At 38.0% G+C, this 19244-nt stretch overlaps 1 protein-coding gene across 2 annotated transcripts in view; it reads right to left on the minus strand.

Moving 5' to 3' along the window:
* The window catches only part of DYNC2H1 (dynein cytoplasmic 2 heavy chain 1), a 388421-nt gene that overhangs the window by 111463 nt on the left and 257714 nt on the right, over positions 1 to 19244 (minus strand). For both annotated transcript variants that reach the window (XM_040257838.1, XM_040257837.1), the window contains one exon: positions 58 to 174. In XM_040257838.1, the coding sequence (XP_040113772.1) occupies positions 58 to 174 (117 nt within the window). The remainder of the gene's footprint in view (positions 1 to 57; positions 175 to 19244) is intronic.

A 19244-nucleotide genomic window follows, 5' to 3' on the forward strand; every position in this document is an offset into this window, starting at 1 on the left:
AGAAAAGGATATGGAGGAAAATACAAAAAAACAAAGGAAGAATGTTCCACTACTAACCTGATTTAATTTCTTCCAGAGATTGAGGACAGGAGAAAGTTCATTAGACCAGATTTCTCTATCAAATTTGCAACCAGCTGTTACAGATCTGCCTAAGATCTTCAACTGTGAAATAACCTGAATGAAGAAAATAAAAAGCAATAAATGAACACGACTATTCAGTAGGATACAAAAACAGCCATATTTAACTTATAAAGACTGTGTGTGTGTGTGTGTGTGTGTGTGTGTGTATATATGCATATTATAATGACTTTTCATTTGAAAAGCTACTTCTTTAGTTAGATCCATTCTTAATAACCTATTTGCTCACTTCTGAAATAAAAATATTTTTCAATTGGAATGCTTTAAATTGCATAACCTCAAAATACTGATATAATGTTTTGAAAAGATGAAATGACAGAAAAGATAGTAAATAGTATGAAAGTGAAGTGAAAGCGTTAGTCGCTCAGCTGTGTCATACTTTTCATGACCCCATGGACTGTAGCCCACCAGACTCCTCTGTCCATGGAATTCTCCGGGCAACAATACTGCAAAGGGTAGGCATTCCCTTCTCTAGGGGATCTTTCCAATCCAGGGATGGAACCAGGGTCTCCTGCATTGCAGGTAGATTCTTCACCATCTGAGCCACCAGGGAAGCCCAATAAACAGTATAGCAAACTACGAAATAGTAAAACAATTTTAAGTAACTGTTGGTACTCATTACAATAAATCTAAGCTTTTAGGATTCTATATTGATTTTAAGTTGCCATCTCAATGTTTCTTCTATATGTAAGACTCAAATGAAAGAAGTTATAGATTAATTAGTAAAAATCAAGCAAAATAAATTCTTTCCTACTTAGGGCTTTCAATTCTGTGAAAGGTGTCTGATGGCTCAGACACTGAAGAATCTGCCTGCAAAGCAGGAGACCTGGGTTCAATCCCTGGGTGGAGAAGATTCCTTGGAGAAAGGAATGGCTACATACTCTAGTATTCTTGCCTGGAAAATTCCATGGACCGAGGAACCTCCTGGGGTTGCAAAGAGTCACATGCGACTAAGCAACTTTCACTTCACTTCACTTCTGTAACTTTCAAGTTATCAGCTTCTCTGTCACCATTCTCTAGAGAAGAAAATAGCGGCCCACTCCAGCATTCCTGTCTGGAGAATCCCATGGACAGACCATGGGGTCGCAAAGAGTTGGACTCGACTGAGCGACTAACACACACACACAACCTCATTCTCATCAAAATCATTCACTCACATTTTCTTTTCAACATAGTGTATAATGGCTTCCATTTCAAAAATATCAATGTCTTCTTAATCATTTACTAAGAATGATCCAGGATATCACTGAGTATTCTATTATTATATTATAGATATTAGACTAGGTGTATAAAATCAGTTAAGTATCTTTTGATGGTTCTTCATAAATATTTCAACTGAATATTAAAACTGTGCTAGCTCATTGCTTATCTGACAGAAACAAAATAAATCCCCAAATCCAACCTATATGTTTTCCTAAGCTAATATTTTATACATCAACATTTTCCAGGTGTCAACTATTTTTTCTGTTTTACTTTTTCAGAGATATAAGCTGTTTTTCCTTTTTAACAGATTCTGAGGGTTCTTATACTATTAAAGTTCACAATAAAATAAGGACCATAAATCTTTCAAAATAAATGCACTAATTAACTGATAAACATACAGATTCCTGCTGTTAAACTCAAGTTCCTTCTAGAGTTTTTTTATTGATTCTCTAATCTAGAAAAAATTGTGGTGATTCATTGTTTCATTTTCTTTGTTTTTCTGATAAATTATTTTCATTTGCTCTAGCTGAACCCTACAACAGCATCTAATTCATCAGCTCTGCTAGACCACAAACATCACTAGTTGGCAGTCAGAAGAAGTGCTATTTTGACTCTAGTAACAATTGCTATCACCTATTTGTGTTTAAAATTTGTCAAACACGACAGAAAACAAAATAAGAATGCAAAGAGATGTCTAAAGGAAAAAAGGCTCAAATATTTTTCTACACATGATGTTTTTTACAGTTGATGTTAAAAACTATTTTAAAATAAAATGTTTACCAGCCCAAAAAGGTTTTCTTCCCAGAAAAATAACATATGAGCACTGCTATGAAAAGCAGATTTATATTTCATTTTCTTTGTTTTTCTGATAAATTATTTTCATTTGCTCTAGCTGAACCCTAAAACAGCATCTAATTCATCAGCTCTGCTAGAAAAAAACACAATTATAATCTCTGATGAACAAATAGTAATGAAAAGGGATTTCAAATGCATAATAAAAATATTGTATAATGAGGATGGGGTTATAACTTGTAACAATGGATCATCTTTTGTTTTTATAAAATCTGACACATTTATCTTTTTACAAAGTACAGATGATAAAATATCTTTTCAATACTCATGTGTTAAACCAATTAAAAATATTTTTTTCAATGATAATCCTTTAAAATGGTGTCAAAGGGAATGAAATTTCCCATGAAAAGCACATCACTTCTTCCATGTGCTGACCGTACTGCACAGCTCGCACCAGGCCCCTAGCACGCTCCAGGGCAGCGGCAACGCTGTAGGGCCCGCAGGAGGCGCCGCCACTGCTCTCCATCAGTGCTCACTAAAAACGACGAGAGACACCTAGGGAATGCCTAGGCTTCTCCTGAGCAGCTGTGTCTTTACTGCAGTATACTAAATCTTACAATTTTATTTTTCCTTTCTTATCGATGTTGTAAAGCACACAGGAGAATTCCTAATCTAACAACAGCTTTACAGAACCTGAGAGCATGAGTTGTTGTTTGTCTTCTTTTGGCATAAACTATTTCCCTAGTTCTCTTTTCCTAATTTTCTCTTTGATTTCCTCAACTATTGATTTTATACAATAGATTATTTTTATTTCTGTAAGTCACCTCCAGTAAGGTCCTTCTTGGAATGAGAAAGAATATAGACTTTACAAATGAATGCTCATTCTCAAATTACAGGCGAGAAAATGGATTGTCAAACAAATTAAGCAAATTACATGTTTGTCTCGGGGTATATGGCAGTAGATTAAATACCTGGAGAAAATTTTATAACAGTGCAATTTAAAATTATGCATAAATAAAATATTAGCAACAAAAAATCTTTTAAAATTTATCACTGAAATGCAAGGAAAATTGAGTTTGGAAAGCGTTAAATCGCAGAGCCAAAGAGGCAGAGCGGACCTAGAGACCTGGTGGGCTCTTAAGCCAGCATATGCCCTGGTCTATCTGCCTAAGGGGCCTACAGCTTGGTTGGTTTGTCTGTTTACTTTTTACTGTGAACTATTTTTAGATTTATATAAAAGTGGCAAAAATAGTACAGAAAATTCCAATTATACAGTTAACTCCTAATGATAGTAACATCTTACATAATCACAATATAATTAACAGAACAAGGAAATTAACACTGTACAATACTATTAACTAGTCTACTACAAACTATGTTCGAATTTTACCACTTTTCCCACAGATTTCCTATTATTCTCTCAGGAAAATAACACATTGCATTTAGCTGTTATTTATCATACTCTCACCCAAAACTGTGACAGTCATTCTTTTTCCTTCTGACCTTGACACTTTTGAAAAACGTTGGTCAATTACTTTGTAAAATGTCCCTCACTGAGTTCATAAGGTTCAAATTTTCAAAGAGAGAAAACAGAACTCCAGAACTTTCAATAAAAGTAACTCAATAGGCTAGTTAGAAAACAAACTGCCTTGCAGAGGGAAAGAGCAGAGACAGTTGCTGTTTGTTACCTTGGCTTTTGGGTGATAATGTGATATGTCTAAATACAGTGATCAAAATTCAAACTACACACCATACACTGCAATCATGAAAATTCTACAAATCAAAACTGATAGAACTACAGTGAATGAGATTCACAGAGGAAAATTAAAACAGAAACCACTTATGTTCAAACAGAAGCAATACTGAAAACCAAGCCAAACATAACAACTTATAAAGCTGAGAATGTAGATGGAAGAAAAAATAAGACTATAATTAATAACATAGAAAACAGATATAAAAGAGATCAGATTTTTTAAAGTAACTAAAATTATGAGACTTCTAACTAGATTGATATATAGCTACATGATAAAACAAGAGAAGGCAAAAATGTATTTAAAATTCTAATTTTACAAGGAATATAATTAGACATGTTGTGTAGGGCGACCCAAGATGGGACGGGTCATGGCAGAGAGTTCTGACAAAAGCTGGTCCTCTAGAGAAGGGAATGGTAAACCACTTTAGTATTCTTGCCTTGAGAACCCCATGAACAGCATGAAAAGGAAAAAAGATATGATACAAAGATGAACTCCCCAGGTGGGTAGGTGCCCAATATGCTACTGGGGAAGACTGGAGAAGTAACTACAAAAAGAACGAAGAGTCAGAGCCAAAGTGTTAACAATGCCCGGTTGTGAATGTGACTGGTGTGGAAATAAAGTCTGATGCTGTAAAGAGCAATACTGCATAGGAACCTGGAATGTTAGGTCCATGAATCAAGGTAAAATTGGAAGTGGTCAAACAAGAGACGGCAAGAGTGAACATCAACATTTTAGGAATCAGTGAACTAAAATGGACCGGAATGCTTGAATTTAATTCAGATGATCATTATATCTTCTACTGTGGGCAAAAATCCCTTAGGAGAGATGGAGCAGCCCTCATAGTCATCAAAGGAGTTCAAAAGAGAACCTGGGTACAATGTCAAAAATGACAAAATGATCTCTGTTCGTTTCCAAGGAAAACCATTTAAAATCACAGTAATCCAAGTCTATGCCCCAACCACTAATGAAGTTGAACAAAGAAGCTGAACGATTCTATGAAGACCTACAAGACTTCCTAGAACTAACACCAAAAAAAGATGTCCTTTTCATTATAGGGGACTGGAATGCAAAAGAAGGAAGTCAAGAGATACCTGAAGTAACAGACAAGTTTGGCCTTGGAGTGCAAAATGCAGCAGGGCAAAGAGTAGCAGAGTTTTCCAAGAGAATGCAATGGTCACAGCAAACACCCTCTTCCAACAACACAATAGAAGACTATACACATGGACATCACCAGAGGGTCAGTACAGAAGTAAGACTGATTATATTCTTTGCAGCCAAAGAAGGAGAAGCTCTATGCTGCTGCTGTTGCTGCTGTTAAGTCACGTCAGTTATGTCCGACTCTGTGCGACCCCATAGACAGCAGCCCACCAGGCTCCCCCGACCCTGGGATTCTCCAGGCAAGAACACTGGAGTGGGTTGCCATTTCCTTCTCCAATGCATGAAAGTGAAAAGTGAAAGTGAAGTCGCTCAATCGTGTCCGACTCTTAGTGACCCCATGGACTGCAGTCTACCAGGCTCCTCCGCCCATGGGATTTTCCAGGCAAGAGTACTGGAGTGGGGTGCCATTGCCTTCTCCGGGAGAAGCTCTATACACTTAGCAAAAACAAGACCAGGAGCTGACTGTGGCTCAGATCATGAACTCCTTATTGCCAAATTCAGATGTAAGTTGAAGAAATCAGGGAAAATCATTAGACCATTCAGGTTGACCAAAATCAAATACTTTATGATTATACAGTGGAAATGACCAACAGATTCAAGGTATGAGATCTGCTACAGAGTGCCTGAAGAACTATGGACTGAGAGGTTCGTGACATTGTATAGGAGGCAGTGATCAAGACCATCCCCAAGAAAAAAATGCAAAAATGCAGGCAAAATGGTTGTCTGAGGAGGCCTTACAAATAGCTGAGAAAAGAAGAGAAGCTAAAGGCAAAGGAAAAGAGGAAAGAAATACTCATTTGAATGCAGAGTTCTAAAGAATAGCAAGGAGAGATAAGAAAGCCTTCCTCAGTGATCAAAGCAAGGAAATAGAGGAAAACAACAGAATGGAAAAGACTAGAGATCTCTTCAAGAAAATTAGAGACACCAAGGGAACATTTCATGCAAGGATGGGCACAATAAGGGACAGAAATGGTATGGATCTAGCAGAAGCAGAAGATATTAAGAAAAGGTGGCAAGAATACACAGAAGAACTATACAAGATGGTTGGATGGCATCACCGACTCGATGGATATGAGTTTGAGCAGGCTCTGGGATTTGGTGATGAACAGCCTGGCATGCTGCAGTTCATAGGGTCACAGGGTCACAAAGTGTCAAACATGAATCAGCGACTGAACAGAACTGATCTGCACAAAAATATCTAGTAATCCCAAAATACGCTAAAAGCAATTAAATGTATACATATCAGAAAGAAAAATAGCTAAATCATCTTTTCTTCCAATGACAATTTACAGAAAAAGAATTTCTATTACATTTCATATAATGTGTAACATTTTATATGCATACATTATATTTTTCTATTTGTATTTGAAATAAATATAAATTCATTAAAAATATTATTTTTTAAATTTCAGCAGAAGTATTATTAATATTTCCTTTTTCAATAGCTGTTTGGGTGTCCATAAAAGTTTACTTAGTCCATATTCTCTCTTCACTCACTCCCTGACATTGTCATCTTCCCTCTGGGTGCCTGGCTAGGTACAATATGTTTCACTGTGTTACCAAAAATATCAGGATGTAAGAAATTATATTAAATCTTGCTACATACTGTAAAAGGAAAACAGTAGACTAAGCTATTAAAGTGAGATATAGGAGAAAATCCAGAGGTTTATCTTTCTAATGTTAAAAAATACAAGATAAAGGGTGGAGAATCCTTTCTCTATGTCCCTCTTGTGCTCAATAATAATATTTATGCCAGTCACATTCAAGCCCAAACTGTAATTTATGTTGCTGATTTGACAGATAAGATTGCACTCAAGATCAAAAGTGAAATGTGCAGGCAATCTACCATATCAAGTACTCATATCACCATTTTTTTCTCATATTTCTAAGCAATATGATATTTAAAGCCTGAAAATGGATAGGAGGAGATCATCTAGCTTTTTCAATTTTAAGAAGCAAATTAAGAATGAATTTCTCATCAAAAGACGTTTAAGTTTTACTAAAACTAGTGAATATATCAGTTTTCAAATACTGAGGTATATATTATTTGAAGTGATAGCCTGAACACTTCAGTATAAATCATAGATATTGATGTTTTATGTATATCTCTGGTTAATATTAAATAACTGAAATCTGGAATTAATCATTAGACTATATGAAATGTTTGGAACCATCTCTGCCTTGTGGAGATATATATAATCGTGATGTTTTGTAGAGTGATAATTTTTTGTATAATCATAAATTTTCATATAATTAGTGGCTCTAACAATCCAACTTGCTAGGAGTAAAATTGTACTTTGTTACTTTTTAGACAGACACAGAATATATGAATGCTTTACATAACATATACATAGCTATACACACAGATATAAAAGACTTCATGTTTCCTAATATTTTCATATATTATGAAAAATTTATTAACTGACATTTAAAAACAGTTTGGCAGTTAATTAAAAAGTAAACATATACGTATCATATGATCCAGTCACTCACTCCTAAGTATTTGTCCAAGCAAAATAAAAGCATGTGCTAACAGAAAACATAAAAGGTTCAAATGTTCAAAACTTAACTTAATCTTAGTAGCCTCAAACTGGAAACAATATAATGTCTTTCAAGAAGTGAATGAATAAGCAAGCTGTAGTATATCCATACGATGGTCTGCTGCTGCTGCTAAGTCACGTCAGCTGTGTCAGACCCCATAAATGGCAGCCCACCAGGATCCCCCATCCCTGGGATTCTCCAGGTAAGAACACTGGAGTGGGTTGCTATTTCCTTCTCCAATGCATAAAAGTGAAAAGAGAAAGTGAAGTCACTCAGTCGTGTCCAACTCCTAGCGAAACCCATGGACTGCAGCCTACCAGGCTCCTCTGTCCATGGGATTTTCCAGGCAAGAGTACCGGAATGGGGTGCCACTGCCTTGCCTGTACGATGGTCTACTAATCAGCAATTTAAAATCCCATGGTCCCAATAAGATCACACAGATGAATCTTAGAGTAATAATACTGAATGAGAAAGAAACTAAACCAAAAAGAGTACTTAACTCTTACTCTTATGTAAAACTCTAGAAAATGCAAACCTCACACAAACTGACAAAACAGAAATCAGAGTTGCCTGGGATAGGGAAGGGAAGAGAAGATGAAGGGACTGTAAACTGTGAGGGAAAACTTCGGGGGTGATGGAAATGTTTGCTATACTGTGATGCTCTCACAATGTCACAATGCCAAACTTCATCAAATCATAAAAAACAGACATGTGCAGTTCATTAAATTAACCACCATAATTACACACCCTCTTCAAACAACACAAGAAAAGACTCTACACATGGACATCACCAGATGGTCAGTACTGAAATAGGACTGATTGTATTCTTTCAGCCAAAAGTGGAGAAGCTCTATACAGTAAGCAAAAACAAGACCGGGAGTTGACTGTGGGTCAGATCATGAACTTCTTATTGACAAATTCAGACTTAAATTGAAGAAAGTAGGGAAAACCACTAGACCATTCAGTTCAGTTCAGTTCAGTTGAGTAGCTCAGTCATGTCTGATTCGTTGTGACCCCATGAATCATAGCACGCCAGGCCTCCCTGTCCATCACCATCACCCAGAGTTCACTCAAACTCACGTCCATCGAGTCAGTGATGCCAGCCAGCCATCTTATCCTCTGTCGTCCCCTTCTCCTCCTGCCCCCAATCCCTCCCAGCATCAGAGTCTTTTCCAATGAGTCAACTATTTGCATGAGTTGGCCAAAGTACTGGAGTCTCAGCTTTAGCATCATTCCTTCCAAAGAACACCCAGGGCTGATCTCCTTTAGAATGGACTGGTTGGATCTTCTTGCAGTCCAAAGGACTCTCAAGAGTCTTCTCCAACACCACAGTTCAAAAGCATCAATTCTTTGGCGCTCAGCTTTCTTCTCAGTCCAACTCTCACATCCATACATGACCACTGGGAAAACCATAGCCTTCATTAGACGGACCTTTGTTGGCAAAGTAATGTCTCTGCTTTTGAATATGCTATCTAGGTTGGTCATAACTTTTCTTCCAAGGAATAAGCCTCTTTTAATTTCATGGCTGCAGTCACCATCTGCAGTGATTTTGGAGCCCCAAATATAAAAACTGATACTATTTCCCCATCTATCTCCCATGAAGTGATGGAACCAGATGCCATGATCTTCGTTTTCTGAATGTTGAGCTTTAAGCCAACTTTTTCACTCTCCTCTTTCACTCTCATCAAGAGGCTTTTTAGTTCCTCTTCACTTTCTGCCATAAGGGTGGTGTCATTTGCTTATCTGAGGTTATGGATATTTCTCCCGGCAATCTTGATTCCAGCTTGTGCTTCTTCCAGCCCAGCATTTCTCATGATGTACTCTGCATAGAAGTTAAATAAGCAGGGTGACAATATACAGCCTTGATGTCCTCCTTTTCCTATTTGGAACCAGTCTGTTGTACCATATCCAATTCTAACTGTTGCTTCCTGACCTGCATATAGGTTTCTCAAGAGGCAGGTCAGGTGGTCTAGTATTCCCATCTCTTGAAGAATTTTCCACAGTTTCTTGTGATCCACACAGCCAAAGGCTTTGGCATAGTCAATAAAGCAGAAATAAATGTTTTTCTGGAACTCTCTTGCTTTTCCCATGATCCAGCAGATGTTGGCAATTTCTAAAACCAGCTTGAACATCAGGAAGTTCACGGTTCACATATTGCTGAAGCCTGGCTTGGAGAATTTTGAGCACTACTTTACTAGCGTGTGAAATGAGTACAACTGTGTGGTAGTTTGAGCATTCCCTGGCATTGCCTTTCTTTGGGATTAGAATGAAAACTGACCTTTTCCAGTCCTGTGGCCACTGCTGAGGTTTCCAAATTTGCTGGTATATTGAGTGCAGCACTTTCATAGCATCATATTTCAGGATTTGAAAGAGCTCAACTGGAATTCCATCACCTCCACTTGTTTTGTTTATAGTGATGCTTTCTAAGGCACACTTGACTTCATATTCCAGGCAGTCTGGCTTTAGGTGAGTGATCATACCATCGTGATTATCTTGGTCGTGAAGATCTTTTTTGTACAGTTCTTCTGTGTATTCTTGCCACCTCTTCTTAATATCTTCTGCTTCTGTTAGGTCCATATTATTTCTGTCCTTTATCGAGCCCATCTTTGCATGAAATGTTCCCTTGATATCTCTAATTTTCTTGAAGAGATCTCTAGTCTTTTCCATTCTGTTGTTTTCCTCTATTTCTTTGCATTGATCGCTGAGGAAGGCTTTCTTATCTCTTCCTGCTATTCTTTGGAACTCTGCATTTAGATGCTTATATCTTTCCTTTTCTCCTTTGCTTTTCTCTTCTCTTCTTTTCACAGCTATTTGGAAGGCCTCCCCAGATAGCCATTTTACTTTTTTGCATTTCATTTCCATGGGAATGTCTTGATCCCTGTCTCCTGTACCATGTCACGAACCTCAGTCCATAGTTCATCAGGCACTCTATCTATCATATCTAGTCCCTTAAATCTATTTCTGACTTCACTGTATAATCATAAGGGATTTGACCATTCAGGTATGACATAAATCAAATCCCTTATGATTATACAATGGAAGTGACAGATTCAAAGGATTAGATCTGCTAGACAGAGTCCCTGAAGAACTATGGACCTAGGTTCATGACATTGTACAGAAGGCAGTGATTAAGACCATGCCCAAATGAAAGAAATGCAAAAAGGCAAAATGGTTGTCTGAGGAGGCCTTACAAATAGCTGACAAAGGACAAGAAACAAAAAGCAAAGGAGAAAAAGAAAGATATACAGATGAATGCCGAGTTCTGAGGAACAGCAAGGAGAGATAAGAAAGCCTTCCTCAGTGATCAATGCATAGAAATAGTGGAAAACAATAAAATGGGAAAGACTAGAAATCTCTTCAAGAAAATTAGAGATATCAAGGGAACATTTCATACAAAGATGGGCACAATAAAGGACAGAAATGGTATGGACCTAACAGAAGCAGAAGATATTACAAGGGGTGGCAAGAATACACAGAAACTATCCAAAAAAGATCCTCATGACCCATACAACCACGATGGTGTGATCACTCACCTAGAGCCAGACATCCTGGAATGTAAGGTCAAGTGGGCCTTAGGAAGCGTCACTACAAACAAAGCTAGTGGAGGTGATGAAATTCCAATGAGCTATTTCAAATCCTAAAAGATGGTGCTGTGAAAATGCTGCACTCAACATGCCAGCAAATTTGGAAACCTCAGCAGTGGCCACAGGACTGGAAAAGGTCAGTTTTCTTTTCAATCCCAAAGAAAGGCAGTGCCAAAGAATGCTCAAACTATCACACAATTCCACTCATCTCACACACTAGCAAAGAAATGCTCAAAGTTCTCCAAGCCAGGCTTCAACAGTATGTCAACCGTGAACTTCCAGATGTTCAAGCTGGATTTAGAAAAGGCAGAGAAACCAGAGATCAAATTGCCAACATCCATTGGATCATGAAAAAAAGCAAAAGAGTTCCAGAAAAACATCTACTTCTGCTTTATTGACAGTGGAAATTTTTTAGAGATGAGAATACCAGGCCACCTGACCTGCTTCCTGAGAAACCTGTATGCAGGTCAAGAAGCAACAATTAGAACTGGACACGGAACAACAGACTGGTTACAAACCGGGAAAGAAGTAGGTCAAGGCTGTCCATTGTCACCCTGCTTGTTTAACTTATATGCAGAGTACATCAGAGGAAATGCTGCGTTGGATGAAGCACAAACTGGATCAAGACTGCTGGGAGAAATATCAATAACCTCAGATATGCAGATGAAACCACCCTTATAGCAGAGAGTGAAGAAGAAGTAAAGAGCCTCTTGATGAAAGTGCAAGATGAGAGTGAAAAAGCTGGCTTAAATCTCAACATTCAGAAAACTAAGATCATGGCATGCGGTCCCATCACTTCATGGCAAATAGATGGGGAAACAGTGAGAGACTTTATTTTGGGGGCTCCAAAATCACTGCAGATGGTGACTGCAGCCATGAAATTAAAAAAACACTTGCTTCTTGGAAGAAAAGCTATGACCAACCTAGACAACATATTAAAAAGCAGAGACATTCCTTTGCCAACAAAGGTCCATCTATTCAAAGCTATGGTTTGTCCAGTGATCATGTATGGATGTGAGAGTTGGACTGTAAAGAAAGCTGAATGCTGAAGAATTGATGCTTTTGAACTGTGGTGTTGGAGAAGACTCCTGAGTGTCCCTGGACTGCAAGGAGATCCAATCAGTCCATTCTAAAGGAGATCAGTCCTGTGTGCTCATTGGAAGGACTGATACTGAAGCTGAAACTCCAATACTTTGGCCACCTGATGCGAAGAGCTGACTCATTAGAAAAGACCCCGATGCTGGGAGGGACTGGGGGCAGGAGGAGAAGGGGACGACAGAGGATGAGATGGCTGGATGGCATCACCAACTCAATGCACATGAGTTTGGGTGAACTCCAGGAGTTGGTGATGAACAGGGAGGCCTGGCGTGCTGCAATTCATGGGGTCGCAAAGAGTCGGACACGACTGAGAGACTGAGCTGAACTGAGGTGAACCTGAACCATGATAATCATTAAAACAATGTTTGGGAGTTCACAGAATAAACAGGAAAGTAGAAAAGTAGGCATTTAGGGCCAGTGAAAACATGGGTTATTTCAGTCAGAGTAAGTAAATAAAAGCTGACTCTTCTGGTGCACACAGAGGACGTGACTTTTCTCACTGTCCTCTTTGGCCTTGGCTCAGGAACCAAAGCTTGTCTCAAGTGTCCCTGCCTCCTTGATTCACTCGATCTGTGCTCTCAGGCTGCTGCTGGTGCCTGCCATGCCGACTGAGAAGTGGGCTCAGAATATTTGCTTTTTCCACCATCTACCATGGAGTGACCTGCTGCCTACTACCAAGAATTTTTTGGAGGTAAGTTCTGAAAGCTGTCTCCATTTTAATTGGGTGACAAGGTGAAGAAGACCCATAAATATCTATCACATTTATTGTAACTTTGTACAATTAATTTTACTGTGGACCTTTTCAAAGATATACAGAAGTTGATTTTACTAAGAATATTTTTAAAGATACCTATCCAGATTCAACTATGGTCAAGATTTTCCTGAACTTACTTCCCTAATCTCTTATTTACTTTTACTTTGGCATTATTCCTTAAGTGTTTTCAAACAAATTCAAGGACTTCCCTGGTGGTCCAGAATCTGCTTGTCAATGCAGGAGACCCATGTTTAGTCCCTGATTCAGGAGGATTCCACCTGCCACAGAGCAACCAAGCCCACGAGGCACAACCACTGAGCCCACGTGCCACAACTCCTGACAGCTGCTCACCCTAGAGCCGTGCTCTGCAACAAAAAGCCCGTCACTGTGACCAGAGAGGGCCCCCAGTCCCCACAGCTAGAGCAACATGCCCAGGTGCAGCAACAAAGACCCGGCAGAGCCGCAAAACAAGACCCAGGGCATGTTATTTACTTCTCTTATTAGTAATACGCAGCTCAAAAAAAAAAAAAAAAAAAAGAACATAACCAGAACACTATTATTTCACCTAAAATGTTAATAAAAAAATCATGGGTGTGTATCATACACAGCTTATATTTAAATTTCCCTGATTGGTCTCAAAAGTAGTTTAAATTGTATTGTTCAACTCAGTATCCACAGAAAAGGTGTGCAGTTGCTCTGTATTTTGAGTCTCTTTAGTGCAGAGGAGTCCCTGCCCTTCCTCTTTGCGTGCCCTCAACTGCTGATAAAACTGAGTTATCCTGCATGACGCCCCGCATTCTGGAATGAACAGTGTTGTTTACATTGTGCCTTTACCCTCTGTGCTTTCTGTTAGGTAGCAATTATTTCTATAGGCTTGATTAAGCTCAGGTTCACTTTGCTGAAAGAATATTTATGGAAAGCACTCTTCACAGTGCATCACATCAGGAGGCTCAGAGTCAGAGAACTTCCTGTGATGCAAAGACTGGTCGCTGGGGACACGTGGTGAGAGCTGTTCCCTGGTGCCCATTTCCCCATCAATTTTCCATCTAATGGTTTCAACCTTTGATAATAATTTTCTGAATCAGTTATTAGGGTTTGTAAAATAGTGACTTTTCAACTTCTTCATTCCTTTTATATTTATTATGTAGAATTATTCAATAAAGAAAAATTTTCTGTTATCAACTTTTCTTTCATTGCCATAAAATATAATTTACAAAGGAAAGATGAAATAATGCTTAATTATTTCCCTTTAATTGCCAGTTTTTCAAACTAAGAGACATTTTTGTTTTTTAACTAAATGATCAATTATAGAAGTTAAAAAATTAAGTATACAATATTAGTGACCTTAGTATTTCCTTATAAGCACTCAAAAGTAATAAATACAAAATCATTGTGTATGCTACAAAATTAAGCAGACTGATAAAGTCTTCTAATCCACTTGTTTTTGTCTTGCTATGGTCATAAAACTCAAAATGTTACAAGTATTCAAACTCAGATTTGCTTACAGTTAGAAGCCAGAAGGTTACATATACATGCTGTATAAAAGTACATCTGTATTACTTCTTTTTGCCAGTGATGCTACTGGCAAAGCTGTAAATCATAAATGCTCCTGACATGTGAGTTAATATATTCAAATAGAAGGATATCTGCAAGAAAAGATTATCTTAAGCTTCCTGATTTCAAAAAATGAATTTACCAGGAACTTGTGACTTCTCTAATAACTGATGCAAAACCATTTGAGTCAGGATAACTGCAGCTGCTGAGTCTGAGTAACCACAGCTGCTGAGTTCATAAAAGCCATTCAACGCAACGTTGCTAAAATTATTACACTAGCAATTAATCCTCCATCTTTGGCGACAGAAAAGCCATCGTTACATTTTAAGAATAAATATAACACATTTTAAAAATTTTTCTGTGAAACTACTAGTGAGTCTGTGAAAAAAATAATAAACTTTTAGAACTTCAAAACATGGTTTTTAGAAAAAAAAAAGTGAATATGTAGCTTTAATAGAAAAATAAAAGTTACTCTTTGTTTACAGAAAAATTAAAGCAAACAAGGAAAATGATCAATAATAACTGCTTCTACAAATTCGCTACCATTTTTGAGCAATACAGCAGCCTACTGCAATTGTTTCTAACTTGCTTCAAGTCTTCAACCCCTTGTCGATTCTCTATAAGTCACACAGCCCCAGACTGACCTCGTCATTACCGCAGCTCACTCATGAGGCTCGGCGTTATCCAGTGCCCCCTACCCCACCGACCCCACCCACATCATACCCACATTCTGCGTCTCCCTCACTGCTTCAGCCACAGCTCTCACTGTCGTCCCTCCAATTAAAACAGCAGCGATGGCCCACAGACGTGTGAAAGGATGTTCAATCTCATTAGTTATCACAAGTGCAAATTATTACTGCAGTGAAATACCATTTTAACTCAGTAGATTGGTAAATATAAAGGCACATCAAAATACCTAGTACTGGAGTGAATAAAAAAATGTAGGTATTACCTACTTCTGGTGATAAGAGTAAATTAGTACAGTTACTAAAGACAGTTTGACACAATTCTTTTCCTAAGTATTAACATATAACCAAGAGAAACTCTTTCCCAGACATTCCAAGAGACAAGCACACAAATGTCTACAGTAACAATATATATAATAGCCACAACCCCCAAAATTGTGTTATATTTACATGATGAAATATTAGCTAAACCATCAACATGAACAATCTTAGAAAAATAAAGTGGAATAAAATAAATCCTAGAATATCTAGAATAATATACTGTTTTATAAGGTTCAAAAATGAAACAATGAGTTTTTAGGCACAAATGTGTCTGTGTAATAACATGCATGGAACACAACTATTGAAACACTATAAAGCTATAAAAAAGTTGTAAATAAAAGTCTGCTCCTTTAGCAGGAAGGTGGGGGGATAGGATTGAAGAGATTAATCTGACACAAGTTTCTATATCCTTGAGTCATTATTGGCTCAATTTTCATTGTATCATCATGCTTTTAAAGTTTACATATTTTAATATTTAAATTTTACATCTGTCATCTCTTATATGTATCAAAGATTGCATTTTGAGAGAGAAATATGTAAAAGTCCCATTGGATCATAAATCCTATAGCACATTAAGTCTTAAGAAGAAAAACAGGTTAAAGGAATAAGCAATAATAACTGTTGAGGGAAGTGGCTGCTTTATGTAAGTGGTCAAGAAAGGCCTGTTTGATAAGTTAACACTTAGGGAGTTAAGAGTAAGCCAAGCAGATATCTAGGGGATAAATACCCCAGGCAAAGGAAACAGAAGGCAGAAGCTCAAGACAAGTGAGGTGAGTGTGGCGGTCCTTGAGTGAGCAAGGAACAAAGGATTCAAAGACAAGGCAAAGAGGGAGTAGAAGGCCTGATCAAGCAGGTGCTGGGAGACGTTTGTACTGAATGTTTTTCTTCTGAGTTAGGTGGGAAGTGACCATAGGAAAGTAACTATTGCTATCACCATTCATAAAATAGGAAAATGTCCTTCCTTTTGTTCAGTTCAGTTCAGTCACTCAGTTGTGTCCAACTCTTTGCGACCCCATGAATCGCAGCACGCCAGGCCTCCCTATCCATCACCAACTCCTGGAGTTCACTCAGACTCACGTCCATCGAGTCAGTGATGCCATCCAGCCATCTCATCCTCTGTCGTCCCCTTCTCCTCCTGCCCCCAATCCCTCCCAGCATCAGAGTCTTTTCCAATGAGTTAACTCTTCGCATGAGGTGGCCAAAGTACTGGAGTTTCAGCTTTAGCATCATTCCTTCCAAAGAAATCCCAGGGCTGATCTCCTTCAGAATGGACTAGTTGGATCTCCTTATAGTCCAAGGGACTCTCCAGAGTCTTCTCCAACACCACAGTTCAAACGCATTAATTCTTCAGCGCTCAGCCTTTTGTTAGAAGACCTTATTTCCCAACTAGAGTTGGATTGGCCTAAAATAAGGAAGTCTTTTTCCAGAAGCCAACCCTTATTTGACCATATCTAAAATCCCCATCCTGGAGGAGAGCATGGCAACCCACTTCAGTATTCCTTCCTGGAGATTCCGCATGGACAGAGGAGCTTGGCGGGCTACTATTCATGGGGTCGCAAAGAGTTGGACATAACTGAGCGACCTAGCACACACACATAAAATCTCCATAGAAAGATTCAAGAGTTTGTGTAAACATGAATTCAAATGACTTTTAAAACTTTCTGAATTATGTAGGGTATTGACTAGATGTACAAAAGTGAGAATTATTTGCACCAAAATTTTACATGATTGCTCTAGAGATTCATTGATTTCTAAAGAAATTGATGGGGTGGTTTTGCTGAAGACTACTCTTAAGAATTGCACTTTATCATTTCCCTGAGTTTATTAATTCTATAAATCACACCTTAAAATTGTTGAAGAGGAAAGTCTTAAATACCAGATTCAATAATGACTTTTTCCATTATAGCCATGGAATCGAATCACAAACTCAGAAATACTTTTATTTATCTATTTATTTTTTTGGTTTTAAATAAAAGAATGAAATTGGCAATTACCAAATTTAGGAATTCCTATGCTTAGCAACTCATTTCAGAAAAAAAAAATATTCCTAAAGAACTGAATTCTTGAAAACAAAATTTTCCCCTAAGAGGGGAATATAATAATTTAAGAAACTTAAAATTAGAGTACTGAGTATACACTGCTTACCAATGTATAACAATAAGAACTCAATATGTCTTTAAACAAGTTTTGAATAGATTATTTCTAAAGTCTGTTCTACTAGTATAAGGCCTTAGCATCTGTTTTGTTTTTTAAATTCTGACCTTATAGTCAAGTAAGAAATGTGACATTGCATTGATCAGCTTGTAAAAAAGAACTGATGTGCAGGCTTCAAGTCATTTAGGATACCAAAACGAACACACAATTACTTAACAAGTAAGATAAGAAGGCAACTTTCTCAATCTGATAAAGGACATCTATGAAAAACTCTCTGCTCACGTAATATCTAATGGTAAGAATGCCTTTCCACTAACATATGGACAAGGCAAAGTCTATTCTGCCTAATCAACATTTACTGGCAACCCCGTCACATCTGAAAGGCAAAAATAAATAATAAATAAAATACATACAGAATGAAAAGGAAAAGTCAAGCTGTCCTTATTTGTAGAAAAGATAATTGTTTACATATAAAAAGCTAAGTGTTAGTCACTTAGTGTGTCTTTTTGTGACCCCATGGACTGTAGCCCGCCAGGCTCCTCTGTTCATAGAATTCTCCAGGCAAGAATACTGGAGTGGGTGAGTGAAGTCGCTCAGTCGTGTCCAACTCTTTGCGACCCCATGGACTGTAGCCTACCAAGCTCCTCTGTCCATGGGATTTTCCAGGCAACAGTATTGAAGTGGATTGCCATTTCCTTCTCCAGGGGATCTTCCCGACCCAGGGATCAAACCTGGGTCTCCCGCATTGTAGACAGACGCTTTACCGTCTGAGCCACCAAGGAAGTCCTGGAGTGGGTAGTCATTCCCTTCTCCAGGGGATCTTCCCAACCCAGGAATTGAACACGGGTCTCCTGCACTGCAGGCAGATTCTTTACCATCTGAGCTGCCAGGGATGCCCATTAAAAGCTAAGGGAGCTACAAAAGAGCTTGTTAAAAGGGTGGGATGACTTGGGAGAATGGCACTGAAACATGTATATTATCATATGTGAAACAAATTACCAGTCCAGGTTCGATGCATGATACAGGATGCTTGGGGCTGGTGCACTGGGATGACCCAGAGGGATGGTACAGGGAGGGAGGTGGGAGGGGGGTTCAGGATGGGGAACACATGTACACCTGTGGAAGATTCATGTCAATGTATGGCAAAACCAATACAATATTGTAAAGTAATTAGCCTCCAATTAAAATAAATAAATTTATATTAAAAAAAGAGGTTGTTAAAATGAGTAATTTAGCTTAGCAAGGTCACAAAATAACAATATCATTTAAAATCACATCAGAAAAGACAGATAAATTCAAAAAGATCACAGAAATATATTTTGAAAGACCTAAAACTTGAAAGATCCTCTATGTATAGGTCAGTAAAACTGAAGAATCAGTTCGATTCTTCCTGAATTGATCTTGTTTCAATATAATCCCAATCAAAATTCCAGTAAGTTTTTTTGTGTGGAAACTGACAGCAACTGATTCCAAACTTTCTATGGAAGGTCCAATATTACCCAAAATA

This window comes from Oryx dammah, unplaced genomic scaffold (genome assembly GCF_014754425.2).
Source record: "Oryx dammah isolate SB20612 unplaced genomic scaffold, SCBI_Odam_1.1 HiC_scaffold_17, whole genome shotgun sequence".
NCBI classification, from domain to species: domain Eukaryota; kingdom Metazoa; phylum Chordata; class Mammalia; order Artiodactyla; family Bovidae; genus Oryx; species Oryx dammah.